The following is a 14,066-nucleotide window of genomic DNA, read 5'->3' on the forward strand; positions in this document are numbered from 1 at the left end:
TTCATTTTGCGTTAAATAAATATCGAAAAGTGATCCCGGCATTTCAAACTATAAAAAAAATCTATAATAGTGATAATTTTAAAGTTTTTTGAGAGTGGAAAGATACTGCACCTTTACGAAACATTTTATGTCTGTAAAAATGTGGCAAAAATAGACTATGGATGATGAATGATCTCTTAATGTGCGACTTCGAGGGCAAATGTTACATAGCTAACTACACAATTTAGGTCATTACCTTTCCAACGAGCCTTCATCTGTAAACTTCTGATCAATAGTTGCTGAGATTTGGAACTTATAAAATTGCCAAAAAAAGCTTATATATATATATATATATATATATATATATATATATATATATATATGTGTGTGTGTGTGTGTGTGTGTGTGTGTGTGTGTGTGTGTGTGGGTGTGTGTGTCCTGGTAGCCAAATTGAATATTGAAATGCTCATATCTTTAGTTCTATGGGACGAAACTGCATAAAAACTTGCAGGCTTTTTGAAGATTATAATACTATTATATGGTTAAATTTTTCTGACAATAAAAAAATAACCTATATTTTAAAACCAAAAAAATATGCTTAAATTGCGTATATAGTGTCCTGGCAGGCTAGCTTCAGTTTTGCTGCGGGTTTTCCTTTGTTTGGTTGTCTTCCCTGTGGCCTTGTCAGGTCACTAATATATATATATATATATATATATATATATATATATATATATATATACATATATATATATAGAGAGAGAGAGAGAGAGAGAGAGAGATAGAGAGAGAGAGAGAGACAGACAGACAGACAGACAGAGACAGAGACACAGAGAGAGAAAGGGAGGGAGAGAGAGACAGACAGACAGAGACACGTGAGAGACAGAGAGAGTTGTATGTTTTGGTTTTGATTCTAGCTGATTCTAGCTGATGGCACCCAAGTCATATATATATATATATATATATATATATATATAAATTTGTATTCCTGTCTGTTTGTTTGTTTAATTAATATATACACAAGATCAATTACTTTGTTATTTCATTTATTTCTATATATGCAAAATATAGAATTACAGTAAGGAAAATTGATTTTACTAAATATCTGTATGTTAGTAAATATTTTTAGCGAGAGAATTGTTTTTCGTGTTCTATTTAAGATTCTTATGTAATCAACTTTAGATAACAATTATATTGATAATATATTTAATTTAATTTATTTAGAATTATTATTTCCGACATCGATTTTTTTAGAAACGTAGAGTTATCTTCCCTGTAATATTCGAAAGAAAAAAAACAAAACTCTTCACCAAATAATTTAGTAAGTTTCTAGCTTGAAAAAAATAATTCTGTGCAGACAGATAAATGTTTTTTGTCAAATATTCAAACAAAAAAAAAAAAAAAACTTACGGATTACACTAAAAGGATTTCCTTGTTTTTTTTTTGTTTGTTTATAGCCAATGAAACGAATATCATTTTTTCTTAAACTTTACTTCAAAACCACGAACGTGTTGATGTTTATATGTATTATTTTTGCCCTCCTCTATGAATTGATAAGTCGTCGTTTTGCAAATTACCTTTTCTCTTCTTTCGCGTTTTAGTTTCGAGCCTGCCTACGCGGCTAATTTTTTTGTCAGTCACTCGGGCACTCGCTCCTATTTTTATTGAAATAAAACTGTTTTTATTTGGGGGGGCAAGCGTATGTGCAACAAAAAGTACTCAATATCTGGAGAATAGCTTCTCCTCTTTGTATTCCTTCTGCCGAAATATCTGGTGGACAGGGTATCACGTACTTCTTTTTTTGAGCGATTACATTTATATGTTTTTATACGTTCTTTTATTTTTGAAATTGTTGTGGGGTATCGACGTTGCCCATGATGAAAACGATTAATATCCTTAGTATAGAAGGTGCGTTCCAAACGGAACTTCATGTCAACTGGGCAACGCTGAGTACCAATATATATATATAGTTTTAATCTTACTATTATATATTAGGTACAATTTAATGATCGAAAGAGAATTGTCTCTATAATAATAAATATGTAATCTGCACGAATTAAAATGTAATATTTAAGCGTATTTAACGATCGGGTAACGCCGGACGGCCTGCTAGTATATATATATATATATATATATATATATATATATATATATATATATATATATATATATATATATATATACTACAAAATATGTTCACACTGATGTCTTCTAGACAATAACAATAAAAAGAAAATGATTATATTGTCTACTAAAGTAAACAATAGCATTAAATGTAATAATAAAAGAATGGATGAATGGAGAGACAGCATCAAAATTGAATATTAATTGCTCACACACACATTGAAGCGCAAGAATATTTCGTGTCTAAAAAAAAGCTTCTTTTTTTTCCAGATCATGATGGCAGTTGTGGACCGACAGCTGACTGAACTTCACGAACAAAATAAAGATGGAAGGACCATCTCGTTTGAAGAATATCTGGCCACCATGTTGCAAAACCCAGTTCTCGAAAATGACTACGACGAAGACATCTTTAGAAGCGAATACAAACATTTTTCAAAGTTTGGTTTCGCTAGAGGCGATGTTGATCAGGAAGTGGTAAGGATTAATTCTCTCTCTCTCTCTCTCTCTCTCTCTCTCTCTCTCTCTCTCTCTCTCTCTCTCTCGATATATATATATATATATATATATTCAGAGAAAGAGAGAGAGAGAAAAGTTATTATTATTATTATTATTATTATTATTATTATTATTATTCCATTAACTTCAGAGTATTTTGATGTTTTACACCATTTTTTATTCTCAAAGGCGCCAAAGCTAGCGAGGATAGTCAAAGAGTCAATTAGATGGTAAGCACCTGGCGTAGGATGTTTGCTGAACAAAGCAGAACTGACTTCTGGAGTACAGTGATATCGTATCTAATGCCCAAGGAGTTCAGTTTTTTCATAAGATCATTGATCCAAGCGCACCTATGATGATTGGCACAATGGAAGTTTCCTTATTCCACAATCTAGCAATCTCCACCCTCAGTTTCTGATAGTTCTGTAGTTTCTCATTCTTCTTGCAATGTCGTTTTGGCAAGCCACATCAATAATTTGGCATTCATTGGTCTTTTTGTTCACAACTACAATATCCGGTTTCCTGTGAGTTATCTCTCGGTTACATGAAATCTCAGAGAATCTTAACGTCCTCATTTTCCACTACTTCTGGGTGATGTCAGTACCATTTTTCCGTCACTTAAATTCCAAACTTTTGGCACAAACTCCAGTGCAGATTTGTACAAACTTTGTCATGGCGACGTTTGTATTCTTTTTGAGAAAGTATAGAATACACACTAATAATGTTTGATACTGTTTTAAGAGATATACCACACTACCAGAACAGTCTTCCTCATAGATGTTTTTATTTTATGCATTTGTATTTAGTGCCTGTTCCTGAGTAGCAAATATAAGCTTTTCTGTTTCTCTTTTCAAGTCACATGTTGACAGAAAATTCCATGTGCCCTGAGATTTTTGTGTTTTAATATCTCGCTCAAACTGTCCATGAAGTTTCATTCTTACCAACTCAGTCAACTTTTCTGCTTTGATTCTTTCCTTGTATTTCTGTTTATCTTCCAATGAATCTTTATCTAGCCCTTCCTCTTTCGCCACTGCAGCAAGTAGCACTTCATGGTTGTTAGCCAAGTAGTGGTGAACACTTCTAAGCTCTCCTCCAACACATTCTTCAATCCCAATCAGCATTCTTCCTTCTTTCTTTCTTGTCTGAGCACAGAATTTGGGTGAAGTGCTCAATGCTTGACCAACAGTTTCCGTATGTTTCTATTCAGCTTCTTCATTTCTTCATGTGTCCATCCTACAAAAGCTGCGCTGTATCGGATTACAGCAACCGCCATGAATTGATGGATGAAGACAGGTTGCTACCATTCAGTCTGGATATCAGGAGTATTCTGATATACGCCTCTTTCGTCTTCTCTTTTATTTCATTGCAAAGCATCGTATCAAGTTCAAGCACCCCCAGATACTTGTACCTTCTGCATCAGGATCTCCTAATCTTTTACCAGTTGGCAAAATGATGCCTTTCATGGCCCCTCTCTTCCTCGCTACTGCACATTTGGAAATTCCAAACGCCATATTTATGTCTTCCCTCCACTACTATACAGTTTAAACCAGGGAGTAAATTTCCTTTTCTGTTTTGCCAAACAATTTCAGATCGTTCATAAATAACATGTGGCTGATCTTCGGTTTATTCTTCTCCAGTTGGTAACCCATATATGTCTCTCTTAGTACATGTGTCAATAGTATGAATGCTATTATGAATAGAAGTGACGAGAAGGAATATCCTTGGAAGATCCAGTGTCTGATGTTGACTGTCCCTAATAGACTCCCATCTGAAAAGGGTTGGTTTTCCAACTGCTCGTACGTTTTCCAATGAATTCAATCATATTTTCTGCCACCTCTACCATTTTCAACGTCCCGAGTATCCACGAATGCGGCACCTTCTTGTAATCTATCCAAGTTACATGCAAGTTTGTTTTTCTCCATTTGTAGTTATTTAAAATACATTTATCAATCGATAGTTAGTCTTTTGATTCCAAACACCTTTTCCTCCCGCTTTTTCGTTCTACTGGCAGTGAACCATTTACTTCAATATTGTCATATATTTTGAACCTTATTATCCCTGTCAGTGTCTTCGAAAGCAAGTTCAAGCAAGCGTTTGGTCTATAATTTTCAATATCTGGCCCTTTAGCGGGATCTTTCATTGTTAAAACAGTTCTTCCCACTCCAAGTCATTCTTGTATCTGGCACAATCTGACAATCATTCAGAGAAACAGGAAGCCTTACATGGATTCCTGCGAAAGATCACAACCAATACTTATGAATTCTATCAGGTCCAGGTCCTTTCCACTTAGGTATGAACATTTGTTTTTTCAAATCTTCAACAGAAATGTGAATATCCTCTTGTTTGTACCCTTCTAGTGTCTCACTTACTCTAGTGACCCAGTCAACGTTAACCTTATGTGAAATCTTGACCATGTACTTGACCAAAACTTTGTAGCTTCTCGGGGGTTAGGAGCCACTGTTTTGGTTTTACCTCCTTCCAGATTTCTAAAAACCTGGACTGGTTTATTTTGAATAACATATCGTTAAACTGTTGAATTCTGTTATTTTACTTCCTAATCTTGGAAGCTTTTTATCATAACCTGCCGCTTTATCTCTTCCATAATGGTATTAACCCCCTTGGCCTTCAGTTTGTATCGTCTATCCAGTTCTTCTTTCTCTTCTTGTTTGCATTTTTTCCACTTACCTGTGAACAATGCCTGAATTCGATTTACATCTTTTCTTAATCTCTTCAGATCACCTTCTATTTTCCTTCTCCAATATGGTTATTTTTCTGTTTCGCTTTTGGTTCTTTCGCCTCTAACACCTCACCAACCAATATAGCTCTTACCCTGTTCACTTTATTTATCATATTCCTTAAATTTGTCTGGTCAACATTTTTGCAATTAAAAATCTTTCCTTCTTTCACTACTTCTCATTAATTCTTTCAGTCTATTCAGCAAATTTAATTCATCTGTTATTTCCACACTGGAAATCTCACTATGATTAAGTATTTATCCCCGCTTACTTTGGACTATATTATTATCTATCATTCTTCCCATAGTGTCATTGCTACTTTCTTCTATCACTTGGCACACCTGGCTTTTTATTATCCTCCTTTTGATCGATTCTATTTCAGCCGGCGTAAACCATCCTTTTTTAAGTATTGTTCTTATCTGATTAATTAGCTTATTTTCTGTCATTTCAAAAATACTTCCTTCTTCCCAGTATCTCATGGTTACCTTTCCAATTCCTTTTATATGATCATCCAATTCCGCTCTCAGTTTGCATTCCACTTATATATTCGTTTTATTTATACAGAGTTTAGATTTAGATTCTACAGCATCGAAACTCTCAGAATCAAGTAAATTTTTGTCATATAGGTTGTGCGTCGACGGAATCACACGAAAATCGAGGCTGACCCATCGTCTAGTTCACATTATTTGTCGCATTCCTTAAGTTTGTCTAGTCAGAATTCTAGCAATTAAAAATCTTTTCTTTTTCACCACTTCTCATTAATTCTTTCAGTCTATTCAGCAAATTTCATTCATCTATTATTTCCGCATTGGAAATCTCACTATGATTAAGTAAGTTATCCCCCTTATTTTGGACTATATTATTATCTATCATTCTTCCCATAGTGTAATTACTACTTTCTTCTATCGCTTGGCACACCTGGCTGTTTACTATCCTCCTCTTGATCGATTCTATTTCAGCTTTTAAGTATTGTTCTTATCTGATTCAGCAGCTTATTTTCTGTCATTTCAAACATTCTTCCCAGTATCCAAGAGTCACCTTTCGAATTCCTCTCTCAGTTTACATTCCAATGCAAACTTGTACTCTCCCTTGTCAAACTTTCTTTTCACACCACCATATCTCTTCGCAAATATCCTACTAGTGCAATAATTGACTTTCTTTGATATATATATATATATATATATATATATATATATATATACACACACACATTTATATACATATTCATATACATATATATACATATAAATATATATACATATACATATATATACATATAAATGTATATATACATATACATATATATACATATATATATACATATCTATCTATCTATCTATCTATATATATATATATATATATATATATATATATATATATATATATATATATATATATATATATATATATATTGTATTTTATTTTTTGAAATATAAATCCAGAGCAAAATTTATTTTTATTTTTACAGGTTCGTCAAGTCATAACATGGTTTGAGAATCTTATTGGTGATGCCGATGTTCTGAATAGTACTAGAATTAACATTAGAGATTATGCCAATATTGTCGGGGCAACGGATGCGGCCATCGAGGGTCTGAAAACTTTGATCATGAGAACACAGGAAGTTGAACGCAGCGTTATGGAGGTCGGAGTTCTTCGCTATCCAGATTTGGATCATCCGTATTTCAAGGTATTTACAGTTATTACTTACTACATTCCAGAACCCATGTCAGAAAAAAAAAGTGAAAGAATTGAACTATACAGAATTTCGGTGCTTCTCTTTAAACGTGTGAAATCCATTTAGTAGGGCACCGTATGTTCCAATAACCTCGTCACCGTAACATCACTAAGATTCTGATAAGTAAACATTTATTCACAAAGAGTGGTGTTAAGAAACAAGGAGAGTGATAGAAATAGAGAGATATATGGATAGATAGGAAAGTAATATAGATAGATAGATAGATAGATAGATAGATAGATAGATAGATAGACAGACAGACAGACAGACAGATAAGACATAAATAATTCGTGAGACTAATAACACTGCTTGATAACATAAGAATAGACCAAAATCTTATCTTGGCCTTAGTACTTGATACGTGTTGGAAAAGGCAATGCCTGAAACCTCCAATCTTAAGATCTAATGCTACGAAGACAATGCTCCTCTCATTTAACAATTACAATTATACTCTAGATGAAAACTAAATATTCAAACACCTCAGACTGACATTCGCAGGTAACATCAACCAGAACAAGTATACAGAAGACATTGCCAAAGCTACTGCAAAGAAGATGGGCTCTATCGTGCTAGAAATATACTCACATCTGACAGTACACTATATCTCTAACAAAACTATCATTCCCCCATGCATGGAACATTGTTGCCACATATGCGCTGGTTCATTAACCAATAGTTTTTCTTTATTGGACAAGGTCCATAAAAGAGTTTCCAATCTGTCTCGTTGTCGCAATATTGCAGCATGTGTTTGTTTTGCAAGTACTTTAATGGAATATGCTCCAACAAACTCTTAGCATTAGTGCCCCCTCGATGCAAATACCCTTGATTAATCCGACAAACAGCAAAATACCAACCCTTCATTGTAGATGTCATTCGATGCCTGAAACGCTTCTACTATGAACGTTTCATTCTTCGTACTGCAAGACTTTAGAACCCCCCCTATCTTACTTCCTTGAAACTATTTTAAAATATTTCTGTACAGAAATTAACGTTTTGCTGCTTATGTATTTTTGGTACCGCGCTATTTTTAAATAGTTTTTGTCACAAGAAACACGAGTTGGAACAATTATATTGAAAACATTGCCAGGGCCGCTGCAAAAAAGGTAGGCTCTCTCTACCGTACTAGAAAACTACTGACACCTGAAAGTATCCTGTACCTCTACAAGGCAACCATTCGCCCATGTATGGAGTATTGTTGTCACGTTTGGGCTGGTGCATCTGCTACTAGTCTCTCGCTCAAAGACAAGGTTCAAAAAAGAGTCGCCAATCTGATAGGCCCTGAACTGACATCTAAGCTTCAGCCTCTGTCCCATCGACGAAACGTTGCATCCCTCTGCCTGTTCTACAAGTACTTTAATGGTGAATGCTCTGACGAATTGCAGACACTTGTGCCCCCACGACGTAGACACCCTCGATAAACCCGACAGGCAGCTAAATCCCACCCCCACACAGTAGAGATCCCTAGATGCAAAAGATCTTTCTACTCCAGTAGTTTCTTCCTCAGAACCGCTAGACTCTGGAATTCCATTCCAAGTTCCTGCTTCCCCAACTGTACTGACATGCAGAAGTTCAAGTGCAACGTGAACCGACATCTTGCTGCCCAAATCCCAACATAGCGCCCCAGTAGTTGCTGCCCCTGATAGAAGCCCCCTACACCAAAGTGGCAATGCGCCTTGTTTGGGGTGAAAAAGTAATAATAAAAAAAAAGTTAAATTCAAGTTTCACGATAACTTTTTTATTATTAAATTGTTAGGTGGAAGCACAGTATAATTACAAAACACCCTCCCCGTCCCCATGTTAAGGGTGGCTTTCAAAATAATAACGTTATACAGCACGATACTAAAAATGTATAAGTACCAAAGTTTTTACAGTTTTTTTTGTTTTTGTTTTTTGCTCCTCCCCATAAGCATGATTCCGAATTCACAGTAGTTCATTACGTTTCAGTGCCAATTTGTCTTATTTGGGGTGAATAAGGTAAAAGCTGAAATGTTGCATGGTATTTACTGTTATCAAATAGCACCAGTTTCTTATATTAAATTTGGAAAATTTGGAAGTTAAAATTTCTCCCAAATTTCAAACATGATCAAACTTTTCAAGTTTAAGATCAAATTCAGATAACACGAGGAACTTAATTGACGATATGAATAGGTAGCCAGTATATGATGACAGAGTCGAATTTATTTTCGTGACTTTTTCGTGACTTTGACCTTTAACCTGGATATCTAAAATTTTAATCAGTTAGAGTTAAGCCACAGCCGATATTTTGACAAAGTTTGGTACTGATTGGCCAAACTATGTGGACGTACGACTGCACACACGAGAACACATAAAATAAGGACAAATTGAAAATATAACCTCTTTTGGCGGAGGTAAATATCGAACTATTTGTGCCCCATCTCTGGGGATACATTCTCGACAATCAGTCCAACAGAGACTTTGTTACGTCCCCCTTCTCCGAAGAAATATTAGAAGTTCTAGACCGAAAGGCAGTTCTTACTAAATCTTCTGAGTGCAACCGTCGAGGTAAGAAGTGATGATGATGATGATGATGATGATGATGATGATGATGATGATGATGATGATGATATATATATTTCAATGACTTAAAACATTATTACAATGATCCAAACATAATTCTCAATGAAAAACCAAGACACGGAATAATAAAAAAATGTTAAAAAATACACATTGTTAGTGACTACTCCCTTATTTAAATATACATCTTTCTTTGGTTGGAATTTCTTAACCCATTTTATATATATATATATATATATATATATATATATATATATATATATATATATATATATATATATATATATATATATATGAATGTACTTTTGAGTATATTTTTTCTTGTATACAATTAAGGAAAAAAGTTCTCCTGCTGTGGGAGTTGGAGGCGATTAATATCTTTTTGTATTTTCGCAACTTTTGCTTAAATGTTTGGTGTCCCATTTTATCAGGATGATGAGAATTCTCATCATATATATATATATATATATATATATGCATATATATGCGCACACATACAAACACACACACACACACACATATATATATATATATATATATATATATATATATATATATATATATATATATATATATATATATATATATGTTTGGAGGTACAAAATTTGTATAAAGCTTTAAATAAAATACGCGGAAGTTTCTCTAGAGTTCTTTCGGCTATCATCTCGTGAGGAGGAAAATCGATAGCGTTACAAAGTAATATTATCTCGAAAGTTTAAAGAGTTCGAATGGTTCCCCATTAGAACCCCATTAGTTCCCCATTAGAACTCTTTAAACTTTCGAGATAATATTATTTTGTTACGCTATCGATTTTCCTCCTGACGAGATGATAGCCGAAAGAGCTCTAGAGAAACTTACGCATATTATATATATATATATATATATATATATATATATATATATATATATATATATATATATATATATATAATCCTGAGGCGAATAGGAACACAGCCTAATGAATCCTATTGTACCAAGTCTTACAGAATATATTGGGAGATAATATTTTATCTCCCAATAGCTCAATTTACTTGATAAAGCCAAAAAGGGAATAGCTCAATATACTTGATAAAAGCAAATGAAATTCATAGTTTTTTTTATATATTTTAATTTCATTCAAAAAAATATAATTTTTCAAAACAAAAAATCTATTATTTGAACAAAAAATACAACTTAGAGTACTTTTATTAGCCTATGGGTTTTCGATGTAGGGTCATCTCTTCAAAGGAAAGGTCATTAGCAAAATAATTAATCTCGTTCGAAATAATTTTGCTATTCAGCACATGCACATATATTAATGAATAAATTTATTGTAAGGGATAGAAAATAAAGGTTGAAACAAAGGAAGTATATGAAATTATGGTATAGTAGTAATCCTTGAATAGAATGGAATAATGTTGTTAGAATCCAAGTTAGTTGAAGATATATGTAATATTTGTGTGTGTTTGAGAAAAAGAAAGAAAGAGATAGGCAGACAAACAGACAGACAGACAGAGAGAAACACTGATTTAAGCAGAAAATCTCGCCTCCGGCTTCAATGAAAACTACTTTTCTTTAATTTCGCTGTTTCTACATGGCAACGCTTGAGTAAGTGTTTTTGTACCAATCAAAAGTACCCACCAATCAATCCGACAGTGGCTTTGTTGTTGTTGATGTTGTTGTTGAGAATTATTCATTCATTTCGAATGAATCAGATGAGCATTATTGGCATTTATTTCCCCGATATTTTCTACTTAGAATTATTTCTAGAAAAGAGAAAAAAACATCGTGTACTTTGAAGATTGTCAACGTCCCTAAGTGGAACGAACTGGATTTGAATTTGGCATAACCACCTTGTCAATAATAATATTTTCTACTAACAGGCAAAAGTTATAGCATGTTGACTTAGAATGGGTACTTTATACCAAATTGATAGCAGAATATAGTTACATTTGTGCTCCTTTTGCATTAAATATTAATCTCTATTAATCCCTAATCATGCATCGAGCGGATATTGTAATACTTAGTTTATGACACTATCGTTTTGCGGGGAGTCTTACTTGATTGAGGGAACTAGCTCCCCGGAGTTAGACACGATATCAAACGATAGGCACATAGAAACAGCAACAGTTTGAGATGTCGTCGGCTATAACCGGCTGGCATGGTTCTTCATTGCGTTGTTACAGACAGTATTTCCATCGTCGGCATTAAATGGCAGAGACGGTATGGTGAAATTGAACGCTTGTACAAAAATAGCGAACAAATGCATTTTTATAAAAATATATAATTTATTTTACGTTTAACACTTTAGTCATCGGCCCACGCGTGTGCACAAAACCGCGATCTCCGTCTGGCACGTACAGGATCCAAGGTTTAGCTGTTTAAAACGATACAATTATATTCATTTCTCTCTTTCTTCATTGAAAGTGAGAGAAAGGGAATGAAAAAGAGAAACAGAGAAAGAGAGAGAGAGAGAGACACACACACACACACACACACACACACACACACACACACACACACACACACACACAGAGACAGAGACAGAGACAGAGACAGAGACAGAGACAGACAGAAATATACGTTTTACCGTAATGTTTTTTGTTTTTTTTTCAAATTCGGCTATCCGCATGCAAACCTAACTTTTCTCTAATTATTTTGACACCGCCAAATTTTGATAAACACTTGTCAGTCGAACCTGGTTGATATGTTCTAACATTTTCAAAATCACAAAGCACCTGCATGGCACGTTTTCACTTCATCATAAGAAGAAGTTAGGTACAAGTTTTATTAATGTAAAAGCTCCCAGCTACCCAAAATGGGAGTTACGTCATTGTGCCACAGTTCGCATAACATTATCATGATAAACGTTCTAAAAAACTGCAGAGAGTTTTTCCCAGAAGTTTTCGAGAAAAATTCTGAGGTAAATATGATATTTTAATGATTAATCCCTATTAATCTCTATTAATTCTAACAGTGCAATGAACAAATACAATAATGCTAGCTTCATTGCACCTTATCCTAAGAAAGATCCAAACAAAATTTCAGCCAAATCAGACCAGTAGTTTTTTGATGAAACTTCTCGAATGAATTTGGTATTATAATGACTAATCGCTGTTAATCTCTCTTAATTCTAACTGTGTGTTGAATGGATACCATAATACTTACTTCACTGCGTCTTGTCATAACAAAGATTCATTCAAAATTTCAGCCAAATCGGGGTAGTAGTTCCAAGAAAAAGTGGAACAGACAAACAGACAGACAGAGACGGACTTAAAAACAAAAATCCAATTAAATTAAACCTATAGTCAGCATATAACATTAGAATTTTAGAAAGAGGTAGACAATATTGAATTTTCACAGGCGGTTATTTATTTTATTATTTTCGAGGAGTGATTCACAAAACCTTTTTTTTCGTTTTTGATTTTCCTTGATCTGGAGTAGGATCAAGTAAAAATTGTGCTTTATGAATGGAAATTTGGGGTTTTCCGCAAGCTATGGGCCGGTTGCAGTTCCCAACTTTGCAAAAAATTAAAAAAAAAAACTTTTCAGCATAGCATAAGACGGACGTTCATGTCCAGCATGAGAGAGGCTAATTGCGAGAATCAACTTTAGGGAACACAACTTAATACTCCCCTATTAATACCTTTAATTCCTATTATATCCTTCATGATTTCGCTTTTCAGATGTTCCGTATCAAATTGAAAGCCTACAGGAAATCCTTCCGTGTGGCTTTTGTCCAGAGTGACCAGAGCGGAATCAAGGGTGAATACAATATGCAAAAATTCAAACCTAGAGAGAGCATTATCAAGCAGATCAGAGAGAAAACCCGGAAGGTAGCCATCAGTGAAGTCGAATCGCTCTTCGCAGACTAATTTCGTTTTTTTTTTGTTTTTGTTTTTCGAAAAATGAAATAAAACATTTAACATTCCAATAAAGTTTTAAAAAAATCATTTTTGTCATTGTTTTTCTTCTTTCTGTGATGACGTTTTTCGTGTGCACTTTTACAGCATCTCTATTAGGTAGTGCTTTTTGATGTCAATCGAGCGTTTGGTCTGTTATGTTTAAGTGGTCAATGGATGATGATGATGATGATGATGATGAAAAATACGGAACGAAGCGGCATTCACTCAAGGCGTGTTAGGCCAGTTTCTAGGGAGTATTCAATTCACAAGCGACATAATGATATGAACCTCAGCTTATTGCAGAGCTAAATATCTTATTAGAATATTTGGCAGTGTTTAAATTATTACACACGTATATATTGCAGTTGTTCTTGCTATTTTAATGCATGGAACGATTTTCACTAACTGTAATTTCTATATAGACAGTATAGACAGTAGGCGTTTACTTGGTAAATTCATCTTTAATTTATACAATTATCTCTCGATTACTCACCGCTATGTTTTTGAAAACTAAGTGTTTTCATTTATACTAACTAAGTTTTGCAGCTGCTGCAGGACAGCACCGACGTCCTCTGACAT

The 14,066-nt window shown here is 34.0% G+C and overlaps 1 protein-coding gene across 1 annotated transcript in view; it reads left to right on the forward strand.

Moving 5' to 3' along the window:
* The window catches only part of LOC145258236 (uncharacterized), a 36,793-nt gene extending 23,258 nt beyond the window's left edge, over positions 1–13,535 (forward strand). The window contains exons 4-6 of the mRNA XM_080116199.1: positions 2,374–2,577; positions 6,802–7,020; positions 13,269–13,535. Of these exons, the coding sequence (XP_079972325.1) occupies positions 2,374–2,577; positions 6,802–7,020; positions 13,269–13,457 (612 nt within the window). The 3' untranslated portion in view covers positions 13,458–13,535. The remainder of the gene's footprint in view (positions 1–2,373; positions 2,578–6,801; positions 7,021–13,268) is intronic.
* The last annotated feature ends 531 nt before the right edge of the window (positions 13,536–14,066 follow it).

Source organism: Euprymna scolopes, chromosome 33 (assembly GCF_053919585.1).
Source record: "Euprymna scolopes isolate OS-2025 chromosome 33, ASM5391958v1, whole genome shotgun sequence".
Taxonomy (NCBI): domain Eukaryota; kingdom Metazoa; phylum Mollusca; class Cephalopoda; order Sepiida; family Sepiolidae; genus Euprymna; species Euprymna scolopes.